At 42.3% G+C, this 11,534-nt stretch overlaps 2 protein-coding genes across 2 annotated transcripts; one reads left to right on the forward strand and one right to left on the reverse strand.

The window, feature by feature from the left end:
- Positions 1 to 123: 123 nt before the first annotated feature.
- On the reverse strand, positions 124 to 2,775 carry LOC128727132 (cytochrome c1, heme protein, mitochondrial). The gene is made up of 4 exons (XM_053821000.1): positions 2,651 to 2,775; positions 1,892 to 1,936; positions 1,242 to 1,817; positions 124 to 1,159 (listed from the first exon to the last, which is right to left on the reverse strand). Exons 1-4 carry the CDS (start codon positions 2,720 to 2,722, stop codon positions 932 to 934), a joined length of 921 nt encoding a protein of 306 aa, XP_053676975.1. The 5' UTR covers positions 2,723 to 2,775; the 3' UTR covers positions 124 to 931.
- A 2,701-nt stretch (positions 2,776 to 5,476) lies between these two features.
- On the forward strand, positions 5,477 to 11,534 carry LOC128724933 (protein LSM14 homolog). Its single transcript, XM_053818655.1, has 7 exons — positions 5,477 to 5,597; positions 6,237 to 6,644; positions 8,618 to 8,928; positions 9,008 to 9,163; positions 9,258 to 9,407; positions 10,884 to 11,116; positions 11,228 to 11,534. The coding sequence occupies exons 1-7, from the start codon at positions 5,477 to 5,479 to the stop codon at positions 11,532 to 11,534; spliced, it is 1,686 nt and encodes a 561-aa protein (XP_053674630.1).

Below are 11,534 nucleotides of genomic sequence, written 5' to 3' on the forward strand. Positions count from 1 at the left end.
ATGTATTTGATCATTAGGTTTCACTTCGTATGGTTTTTGTATTCCACATAAAGCTTTTCTTTCCTTGTAGTGTCAATATGATAGTAGAAAATGGAAAAGGCAACACCAGAAAATAGTACGGGTTTAAATTAACAACGTGTTCGGTTTGTGGTTTATTTCGTTTTTTGCTATTTCCCCAACCGCGACCAGTAATTTCACAACCCCTGCAACATCCTGCATTATGCCACTGCGGCAAAACCGAAGCTTTCAAAGGACCATAGTCGTTTTGGAGCGAGTCCTGCGATCAGCAGAATTACCGACAAATTGTACATCCAAACACAACATCCATAGGATCATGGCAGGAGAGATGGTTTGCTAAAACTTCAAACCTCTTTAAGGATAGTATCGAAGCCATTCTAACGAGAGATATTTTCGGACAATCCATTCTAGGCGAGATGAAAAGTCTCAAAAGAACATGTGGTGTTGGTGGGTATTTTTTGTTTCTTGCTGTGCTTTTTAAACACGTACAATGGCAATTGAGCTATATATGACGAAAAAAAGAAGAAAAACTAGCAACAAATCGGCGCAAGAACGCAATTTGCAAGCGCGTTGATGTTGAAAGGGAAACAAAGGATGTACGATAGACAGGAAGAAATAGAGGATGAACTATATGGTCACTATTGTGACCGTGTGTCGCCAATTGGTGGCGCTTTTCTCCGAGATGTTTGCTATGCCAGTAACGAGGACAGATTTAGGTATCCTATATCTTTATAAAGTCGACTTCTCCCTTATCGCTTCCTTTCGTTCCTCTGACGCACATGCCTTCGATTTGCTCCCCCTTTCTAATTGCTTAACGATTGGGTTGGTCGATTCTGGATCGGCAGTTGATGGATAGTTCCCTCCACATCACATCTTATCTTGCTGCTGTTGCTACACTGTTGGCGCAAGCCGCTTACTTGCTCTTTGGGTGGAAAGAAATCTTTCGCGTCTTTAGCGCGGCCCACTTGTGTCGTTTGATGTAGTAGGTCAGCGCTGCGAGGATCATGATGATGCCGAGTGACTTGATACCCATGCGCTTGCGCTCGTCGTGGTACGGCTCGGCGGCCCACACCAGAAACGTGGAGACGTCCTTAGCCAGCTGGCTGGCAGTCGGAGGCGTACCGTCGGAATATTCAGCGGCCTAAACAAACATTTGTATAGCATTACGTTAGTATCAACATAGCATCCTGCAAACATCATTTGTTAGAGAATCGATTCCTTACCTCGTTGTACAGTGCCTGCGCCATGGAGATGGCACCACCAGGGAAGTATGGGTTATAATACTGACCCTCGCGCAGAACGACACCCGCTGGCGGATCACAATAGCCCGTCAGCAGTGCAAACAGATAATCCTCACCACCGTGACGTGCGAGCGCAATGTAGCTAAGATCTGGTGGATAGGCACCATTATTTGCGGCACGGGCAGCCTCCTCGTTAGGGTACGGGCTCGGGAAGTAGTCGGACAGCTTGCCAGGCCGCATGTAGTAGTTTCCAGCCTCGTCCGGACCGTCACGAACCTGAATCTCCTCAGCTTCGGCTTTGGCCTCGGCTTCGGTGTGCGACATGCCGACCAGATTGCGGTATGCGATGAAACGCATCGAGTGGCAGGCAGCGCACACTTGCTTGTAAACTTCGTATCCACGTCGAACAGACGCGTGGTCGAGCGAATCGAGCATTCCTTTATGATTCCATGGCAGCGCCGGCGGGTGTACTTCCGTGCCCGAGGCGGCCACCGATTGTTCGAGGGCGTAGAGGAGGGCTCCAGCACCACCGACTAAAACACCGGCGGCGGTAGCAACCTGGCGAGAACAAAGATTTTTTTTTGTTTTAACCAAAGTGCGACTAAATTCGAATGTCCTTGCCGTTGGTATACCTTTTGGCTCTTGGTCCATGCGCGAGACGTGGAGAAATTTTGTACCTGTCGCGAAAATAAGAGAAGCAGTAAAGAACAATTACTACCAACATGTAGTTGAAGGGCAGAATGATTTGGATCAACACTTCAAAAATGAAGGCTCGAACCGTTTCAGTCTGCACAACTCTGTAACAATTATATAATGGGAGCAAAAAAGAAAAACAATCGCATCAGTCCTTTGGCAACTGTCACGGATTTGATTTTTTTCTCCTCAAAATTGTCCCCATGATCGTATCATATGATTTTTTCACCCCATTCACTTCCATTTCAGCTGATTTCACATGCCTATACCAGGACCAATCAACAAACTTTTGGACAGATGAGACAGATCCTCACAATAGTATCGCATGGCACCTTAACTACATTCGGGAATGTTTCGCTTCGTTTTTTGCCAATTTACCGTTTAAAATGAGAATTTCACAATTATAACATTTAGAAAAGCATGCCATTGAGCCCAACATTCAGCGGGTTCTATCGTTCGGTAGCCGAATGGATCCGTACGTCCTATGATTACACAACATTTTCTCACTATTGAGTTCTTCACTGGGTTGAACTCCCCCTGCGCACGAAGGTCTATCGACCGCGGGGGAGAAGGGTGCCGTTTTGCACGAGCCTACTCGCGGACGGTTCTGACGGATGGACACTTAACGCACGGTCGAGAATTTTACAGGATAGGCTCCCTCGATTATTTCACTACTAGAATGCAACGAATTTACCGACCTTTTGCAAGGTAGCGCCACTTTTCGGGCTCAACAATCCGGATCCACAAATTCGTCCTACGAAAGCCGCCATGATTGGACTGCAACGGGGCAAGTGAAAGATTTCTCGCACACTCTGTTGTTGGGACTGGGTGAGGATTCGTCGTTGGTACTCTCGGTGCCGCTATCTCGTTCTACCCTTTGCAGAGATACCGGCAGTGACTATGTCACATTTGACAGATTGATCGGTTCATATTGTGACACTATAGCGGATGATCCAAAATTACTCGCATTGGTTTGTCATGCTGTTTGGAAATGATAATAACTGGAGATTAATTAGGATTCTTAGCACAAAGTACAAATAATAGCTTGGCAACGAGAACGTTTGTTTTGTAGTCGTGCATGTGATTAATAGCACCTACACTATACAACTAAAATTCACAAACGCTTAGGAGATTTGTTGCGCATAGTCGAGCTTCAAACATTTTCTTTTTGAAAAACGTAATTAAAGGAAGAAGCAATATGGCGAAATTATGGACATCATAGCAAAATACTCTACTACTCTTGAATTGTGAAAGGGAAATTCGTTTCTACAGAAAATTAATTAAGTTATATCGCAAAAATTATCACTCAACTGGATTATACGCTCTCGGAGCAAACATTATGATAAGGAGCGTTTGCACATCGCTAAGCGTTTCAGGTTTTAAAACTAGAAAACAATTAAGATCACACATAGCAATCAATTATTTTAATACCCTCTGGTTTCAGTGGAATGTTTTTTTATCATTGAAGATAATGTTAATACACAAAACTTCTTGTAAAGCAGCAATAAACATTATTTAATTATTTGATGGTTAAAGCGTTTGAAGAGAGTTGACGTTGCTGTCAAAATTTCCACAGCACGCAGGTTTTTGCCATGTGTGGCTACAGCCTTGCTCTTTTTCGAATGGCGGAAACGAAAGTGAGTGTGCGGAATATAGTGCGCTTCTGTCTACGGTATCTCGGCGTGTCGCGTTGAATTTCGCGCTTCGCTACACGATAACAAACGTGCAGTGTGGTGCTGTGTCCGCGGATTTGTCAATCCCGGACCATTCCAGTTGAGGTGGTGTGTAGTTTCTGCGCTTTCTTCCGGGCTTCTCCAAGGTTGGTTACCCTGCCACCGCAAGCCAACTACGGGCGGGTGACGTTCTGCGCCGTCAAGCGCTTGTCCATTTCCCCCGGTGGCGGCGGTTTTTTTTGCCGCGTGTGTGTCCCCGCTTGGATAGAACGTTTTCGGTTGTGTAGAAAAACTTCTTTGCTGTGTAAAGATATTAGCTGTGTAAAGATTTGCTGTTGTAACGTAAGCCCAATTTATCCATTGATTGCACATTTGTCCGTCCCGTTACATGAGGAGTTAGAGCGACTTGTCTTGTTAAGCATGGTTAGAGAGCTATGGTAGGGGAACAATTTTTGCGTCGTTCAACGCTTACGTATGCAAAATGTGATCTGGCGTTTTTACGGGATGGTGCAAGCGAAAAGAGCTTCCCGACGCAACCTTTTCGGGCGCATAATTGAATTGTTTTAAATGCTACGCCAGCTGCCGAAAGCTAGTACCTTGCTAGGGTTTGATCAGGGGGAAGCTCGTGGTGGCGGTGTCTCTTCTTGCAAGCGTTTTTCTCTTTTTTAGGTAATGTCTTCCCTCTCGTGGTCGCTATCTTTCGTCTCTCTCTCACTTTCCCAGCTGTCTGCAGAAAGCAGTGTGTTTGCAATATACTCGAGAGCGGAATGTACGCTGTTCGCATTACGACTCGCTCACTCGCTTTTGGCAGCGTGAATGAAAAAGAGAGCGCGCTCATTACTTTATGTGCCTGTGTTCGTTTCTCGAGCCGTCGGCCGCCCGGTACTAGTGTGTCGTCCATCTTTGAATTACTCTCGTCATCAGCATCGTCACGTCCGTTCAACTGCAGCCGCTTTCTGCTCTTTCGTCCTGCCTTTTTTCCGGCAGGAGCATCATCCTGCCATTTGCTTCCGTCGGCTGTCAGCAAGTGCCGGTCTTTAGCACGCGCTACGATCGATCCTAGTAGTGACGATTATTATTTTGCTTATGTTTATTCATTCCAGTGCGCTAATTAGGTAGAGATAGCTACAGGTCTTATCCTCGTACCCACGGCAGTTTCGTTGGTCTAGTGCATTAGTTCTTTGTTAGCCAGTAGCCACTATATCAGTCGCCATTGCTAACTTCTTGTTTCCGGGCGGGCGACAAAGGTGAAAGCCATCACATCAAGTCGACTAAAAAGTAGAAAGCTTAGGAAACCAAGGCGAGACCATACACCGGGCGAGTGTATTTCATGCATGTTTTCCAGTATTCAGTATCCAGTATCCAGTATGTAATTATTTGTAGTTAGTACTCGTTTATCTTTAGTCAATCCACCGATGTTGGATTGCTAACTTATAGCAAGTAGTAACAATCGGTAGTGTTTGCACGGAGAAGGATCTGTCTGTGGTCTGCTCGCACAAGTTCTAATGAGCATTGGTATCTATTTCATCACCGTATCTTTACAGCTTTTCCGAACCATTCCACGATCTGGCTGGGTAGTGATCATCAACGCCCTGGTGCAGAAGTGGTGTGTGCAACGGTGTGTTCTCAGTGTATGCAATATTACGGGAAATCGGAAAAAAGAGTAAAAGAAATTGTGCCGGAAAACAAAGTCCGCGAAATCGTAATTTCGCTGTCTAGCCGCGAAGCGGTGTAGAGTTGCTGAAAGGTAACAGCGGAAGAAATTGTGCTCGTGTCGGCCATTTCGTGCAACAAGCACTGGTGTAATAGTTTGTGGCGGAAGCAGATACTAAAAACTATAACGGCCTCAAGATGAGTTGCCCGATGCCGGAAATCGGTTCCTGCATCTCATTGATATCGAAGGCCGATATCCGTTACGAGGGTTTATTGTTCACCGTCGATCCTGAGCGTTGTACGATCGCTCTTGCGCGAGGTAAGTTTTTTAGAGGGAAAAGTTCAACCAACATTTCTGAGGATTAGACGAGTCCAAAAGTAATATCTTTTCTGATTAAAATCATTGTTTCGAAAAAAAAAATTGTATATATAGCTCAATGCTATTAACCAGAGAGCAAGTGCGATCATTACACGTGTTCGTTGATGCGTTCTCGCTAAGTATGCCATGGTTTGGCAAAAACATAGTGGACGGATGCTGAAATAATCAACACATTTTGTTCTATTCAAATGCTATTAAAAATATAAAGTATTGCTAAATCATTGTCAATTAATTGTTTCCATGTTGAAAAATTAGAAGTTTAACGAAGAGTTTTTTCGACACAAAATGTCTTCCCGTAAAAAAAGCAATGGAGTCCCGCCTACGGGAGCCATTTTTATGTGTTTGAACGGAACGGAACGGAAAAAGGATTTATTTTACTATGATGGTGAAAGCACTAGCAACAAAAAAGGATTCAATTAAACAGGAAGCTGATGAAAATGAATATTTCTTGAATTTTCAGAATGACCACGGTTGAGAACATAATGGCGTGTAATAATTTTCGTTTTTTCTTCATTTTCTCGTTTCCGGTACATCGTGTTGCCTCGGCGTTGCCTATACCGTTCGTTCGAAAACCAATAGTGAAGTCGTATGGCACGGAAGATCGCGAAACACAATTTCCAATCGCTCCGCAAAATCAATGTTACGACTACATCCTCTTCCGCGGGACGGATATTAAGGATATTCGCGTGATCAACAATAATCCGGTTCCGAATGATCCAGCCATCATGCAGATGCATCTGCCTCCGCAGCAAGCACCGCAGATGCCGATGCCGGGCAAGCTGGGGCAACCGAGCTACCAGTCACCGCAAGGTTTTATGATGCCGCAAATGGGTGGTCCGGCCGGCGGACAACCTGGTCCAATGGGTGGACCGCAGGTTTCCGGTGGACCAATGGGAGGTCCGCCTCCACCGGGACATGCTCCACAGATGGGAGGTGGTACCGGTGGACAACCGTATAATTCCTTTGGTGGAATGAACAATCTCGGAGGTATGCTTTCCAACGATCCGGGTGCGGGCGGTAATAAGATTATCGGTGGTGGTGGTCCGTTCATTGATGGTGGGGAAGGCGATGCGACGCCCGTTGGTTCAGGTCAGCAAAATCAACCTCAACAGCAGCAACAGCAGCAGCAACGAGAATCGGAAACTTTTGGTAAAGGATCAGCGCTGTCATCCGAATCCGGAGCAATTGCTTCAGCTTCGAATCTTCTTTCGGGGTTGTTGTCAGGCTCCGGAACCACCCAGCCACTGCAGGAATCATCCGTAGCATTTGCTTCGACAATTGGTTCGTCGTCTTCTTCCAATAGTCTAGTCGTTGGTGACCGAGGGACTACCGTGGTTCCAAGAATACTAGGCGGTGTTGTTGCTGACCAAAACGGGAAACAATACGCACAAAAACAGCAGCTAGAAAAGCAGCAAGGTGGGAAGAAAACAATGAAAAGACGCAATATTACATGCCACAATTTGCCCAAACTAAAAGAATCAAATGAAACATCCAACATATGTTCATGTTGGATGCTTTTTTGTTGTTTAGTTTACTTTGCGCATTCATTTCTACTGTTTAATTTGCCTTAAATTTTATGTACTTAATGCCAGTGGTGTATTTTGTTTTGCCACAATTTGTTTAATTTATTGCCTTTTTATGTTTGAATTTATCTATATTGAACATCGTTCCACTAGTATTTCATTGTATTTTTTCAGCATGAATGCAAAGGAAATATGGGTTTAACTTCTATTAATATTTTTTACTATCTGATGCTCTTGCGTTACAAAGAAATCATGAAAATTTGAAAGTTATTTTTATTTTATTCATTGTAAATCATGGCTTATTCATTTGCCTGTATACAAAGATCCTTTCAAATGATATACGAAAACATACTACTTAGAAGCAGCAGAATGCAGAGTTAATTGTTTACTTGGGGTCCCTTGCGTATTCGCATTAGCGATAACGATTTGTTTATACGATAACGTTTAGTATTTCCAACCCTTTTTCTATCATGTTCTTGTTTTATTTTTCTTGGTATGTATGAGTGTATGAGCTTGCGTTTCTTGCCTATCCGCCCTTTGTGCTCAGTTTTTTGTTTTTTTTTTTATTTTATACATTTTGCAACATACGCAGAAAATAGTTGATGCAATCTCCAAGGGCCGCTCCGAGTTTGGCTAAATTAATCTCATTAATCGTTTTCAACTGGAACGTTTGATTTTATTGTTCAGATTCTTTTCTTCATTCTACATGTCCTTTTTGCGCTTCAATAAGAGTATCATTCATTTGATTCATTCGTTTGTTTGCTCCTTGTGCATACCTATCGTTGCCTCTGATGGTTTTCTCCACATCATTCATGGTTCTCGAACCTCAAGGCTGCTAAAACCCATCATTCGTGAAAAATGCTTTGAAAGAGGTTGCTTTTTCATGTACGATGACGAAATCAGACGCCTGGCGTGCTGTCGCAAGGTTTTTTTTATGAACATTTTCACCCTGCAAAAGAGGTGTCTATCCATGCGAGTGTAGCTCGTAGATATTTTTTTCAAGCTAGTGGCATCGAAATGAAACCATAATCCAATTGATCTGCGCTGCTGCTGCTGCTGGTGCTGCTGTTGGCACTGTTATCGCATTCAATGTATTCCAATCGTTAATGACACCCTCTTCAATACCTCTCGTTGCGATCACAGTCGTATCAATTCATGTCATTCGCTGATTTGCTTGCTTGCTGAGCACAGTTTTGTTCATGTCGTTAGAAAAAAAGTGTTTTTGAGTTGATTTGCGTTCTAATTATTTTTAGTTCTTATTTTGTTGGCTTTAGTGTAAAAATAAGTTTGCTTTAGTTCATCCGTTATATTTAAAAAATGATACTTCATCCTGATTTGAGCGTCACCAGATGCTAGGCGGGCAGTGATAAATTTTAATTTCACCTTCTGTCTGAGTTCCACGAAGATTTTGACGGCAATTTTATCGTAATCTGTCAGGAAATGGATCGCGTGCGGGTACGCCGAGTAATATGCTGTCGCGTAAGAGCCCCACCGTTGACATCGCTGTTCAGACAAATCAACAGCAACAACAACATCAGCAACATCACTCGGGTCAGCAGCAGGCACAACTCTCGATGATGCAGCAGAACAACCGAGATGGTGGCAACAACAACCAACGTAATAAGAATAACAATCAACGGGGTAACCAACAGAACAATAATTTGCGAGAGAGGCGCGATTCTGGCAAACAGCAGCAGCAGCAACACCAGCAGCATGGTGTCGATAATCAAATGAAGGATAACTTCAAGGTGAGGCAAAACAGAAAAGCGTAAATCATTATACGGCAGCGTCTAAGCAACAATGCTTTTACAATTTTTGATTTTATAGCCAAGGCAGCAGCATCAGCAACAGCAGCAACAACAAGGTAATCAGAATCGCGGTGGATGGAATAACAATCGCAACAACCATCAGAACCAAAACAATGGCGGTAACATCGTTCGTCGTCCCCGTGGAAACATTGGTCAGCCGCAGCAACAACAGCAGGTATTTCCCTGGCTACGCTACAAAGATCGGACAAATATCATGTCTGTTGTTGTCCAATTTTACCGTAATGATCTACTTTCTTCTCTTTTTTTAGGGTGGTGCCGGTGGGGCTGGTGGGCAGCGTGCCAAGAATTTGCTAAAGTTTGAAAATGACTATGACTTCGAACAAGCCAATAACAAGTTTGAAGAGCTTCGATCGCAACTATCTAAACTTAAGGTGGGCGAAGATGTGAAGCCGGAGCAGGTATTTTCTTTTTTTAATTCGTTATTTTGTTTATTTATAATCATCTTGATCCTTCTGTTTCCCTCCTTCATCAAATCTCCGTATCCTCCAGTAATAATTCTTGTGCAAACGTGGAACTTCTTCTAGGAGTTCTTCTGTCCTCTTGACATTTTTATTTCGGAAGCGCCATGGCCGAAGATGATGATACTTACTATATTAATGTTTTTTTGCCTTAAATGTACTTTTTAAGTTTTATTAAAGCATATTTGAGCCATCAATTCTGATTGAAAAAATCTTTCAATTTATTTAAGAATTAATGCAAATTGACATGCAGAAATTTCTACCTTAAATTGCTTGTAGTGCTTTATAAATAATGTCATGTATTTTCGTATCATGATATTGTTTCCAAATCTTGATGTTTAGGTGTTAAGATGAAATAATTTCATTTACACACAAGTACATCAGATATGTCACCTCTGTGGAAATTAAGCTTGTATTTTTCAAATTGCTCTTCCGAAAAGTGCGTCTATTTTTTATAAATTCAAATTTGAACTTCATCGACCATTATAAGCAGTGATTCTTTTTAAAACTCATTAACAAATGAGGAGGGAGATATTTATCAAAATGTGAAACAAAATTACCTCATTCACTTACTATGCTATTTATTGCTCAGTTTTTTACATAATGTCGCTCATGCTATGCTTTTTCATATACACATCCTTGCAAAAAGTAACCAATGCCGAATAGGAACAAAATCGTATGCTGTTTGTATTTTCGTTTACATAGATAATATTCATTATTATTTTACACCATAGAACGAGGAACGCACTCGATTATCTCTAATTTTATGTTTTGTAAGTGTTACGTTCTTAAGATTTATGATATGCTTGAGCGAGTATACCGGTTAAAATATTAACGTATTATATTTGCTTTTGACTAAGAATTCATTTGGACTAATCTCTTTCAATTCCATTAATACGCATCGCGGATGCAATACTGACATAATTTTGTTGTACAATTAAAATGTTAATTCTAATATCATTTTCGATACTGAAATTTGAATTGTAAAGTGATAGCATGCAAAGTCGAGCAAATTGAAAGATGAAGGTGGCAAATTATGGATTAATTTGTTTGTCGTATTCGGCCATTTCTATTACACAAAGTTAAATGAAATTAGCAAATATTCTTGCCTTGTATGTCATATCATCAAGGAAAAATGGGTTTTTGAGCAAATTATAAACGAACGCAAAATTTAAAGAAATTTCAAAGTTTTCGCCTACCGTCTTCTTTCATTAATTCCCAAACAACAAAATATACCTGAAAATTTCATCGAACACTTCAAATCATAAGTAATGTTAGAGGATGATTTAAAAATGATTTGATGTGCCCAAAGAGAATCTTTAGTGTGTGCAAATTTCATTACAAATTTTATATTATTTACATTGTACCATTTTCTTACATCTTGTGGATCTTGTATGAATTGATCGTGGAAAGCAGATCACTAGCGAAACGTTGGATAAGAAAGACGACTCGGGCAACGAAACTGGCGCTGGCGAGCACGAACAGGAAGAGGAAGATGTTATTTGTTACGACAAGGCAAAGTCTTTCTTCGATACCATCTCTTGCGAAGCCGTCGAACGTGCAAAGGGCAAGCAACAGCGCACGGACTGGCGTCAGGAGCGTAAATTGAATACGGAAACATTTGGTGTCGGATCGACCAGGCGTGGCGGGTAAGCAATTATTGTGTTTTTTCATCTGAATTTTCCTCACTTTATTCACACTCAAAATTCAACAAAATCTAACCTGTCATTCTCAATTACGTACTTATTTGTAATTACCAGATACAACCGACGAGGTGGTTACTTCAACCGTGGTATAAACTACCATCGCGGTGGAAATAATTATCACCGTGGCGGAAATAACTATCGGGGACGCAGTACGAACCGTAACAATCAGCTGAACGGTGGTGGTATGTCCCGATCGGGAGGGCAACAGCAGAATGCGTCTGGCAACAACACTAATGTCGGTGGTCAGCCACAATCGAATCAACTATCCTCGACCACTTCAACTGGCCAGGAGCAGCCGCAACAGCAGCAGCAACAGCCTGCGGTTATAGAAGTGGCAGCAGGTATGCGTAAGCTCAATTAG

The sequence above is a fragment of the Anopheles nili genome, chromosome 3 (assembly GCF_943737925.1).
Source record: "Anopheles nili chromosome 3, idAnoNiliSN_F5_01, whole genome shotgun sequence".
Taxonomy (NCBI): domain Eukaryota; kingdom Metazoa; phylum Arthropoda; class Insecta; order Diptera; family Culicidae; genus Anopheles; species Anopheles nili.

What these genes read in the sequence shown, in the direction of transcription:
- LOC128727132 (XM_053821000.1), bottom strand. Translation starts at nt 2,722, where the DNA reads ATGGCGGCTTTCGTAGGACGAATTTGTGGATCCGGATTGTTGAGCCCG. An exon ending in GTGGCGCTACCTTGCAAAAG is followed by an intron (nt 1,937 to 2,650) that starts GTCGGTAAATTC and finishes TTTTCGCGACAG; the next exon opens with GTACAAAATTTCTCCACGTC. An exon ending in CGCAGGCACTGTACAACGAG is followed by an intron (nt 1,160 to 1,241) that starts GTAAGGAATCGA and finishes ATGTTTGTTTAG; the next exon opens with GCCGCTGAATATTCCGACGG.
- LOC128724933 (XM_053818655.1), top strand. Translation starts at nt 5,477, where the DNA reads ATGAGTTGCCCGATGCCGGAAATCGGTTCCTGCATCTCATTGATATCG. An exon ending in AAATGAAGGATAACTTCAAG is followed by an intron (nt 8,929 to 9,007) that starts GTGAGGCAAAAC and finishes TTGATTTTATAG; the next exon opens with CCAAGGCAGCAGCATCAGCA. An exon ending in AAGATGTGAAGCCGGAGCAG is followed by an intron (nt 9,408 to 10,883) that starts GTATTTTCTTTT and finishes CGTGGAAAGCAG; the next exon opens with ATCACTAGCGAAACGTTGGA.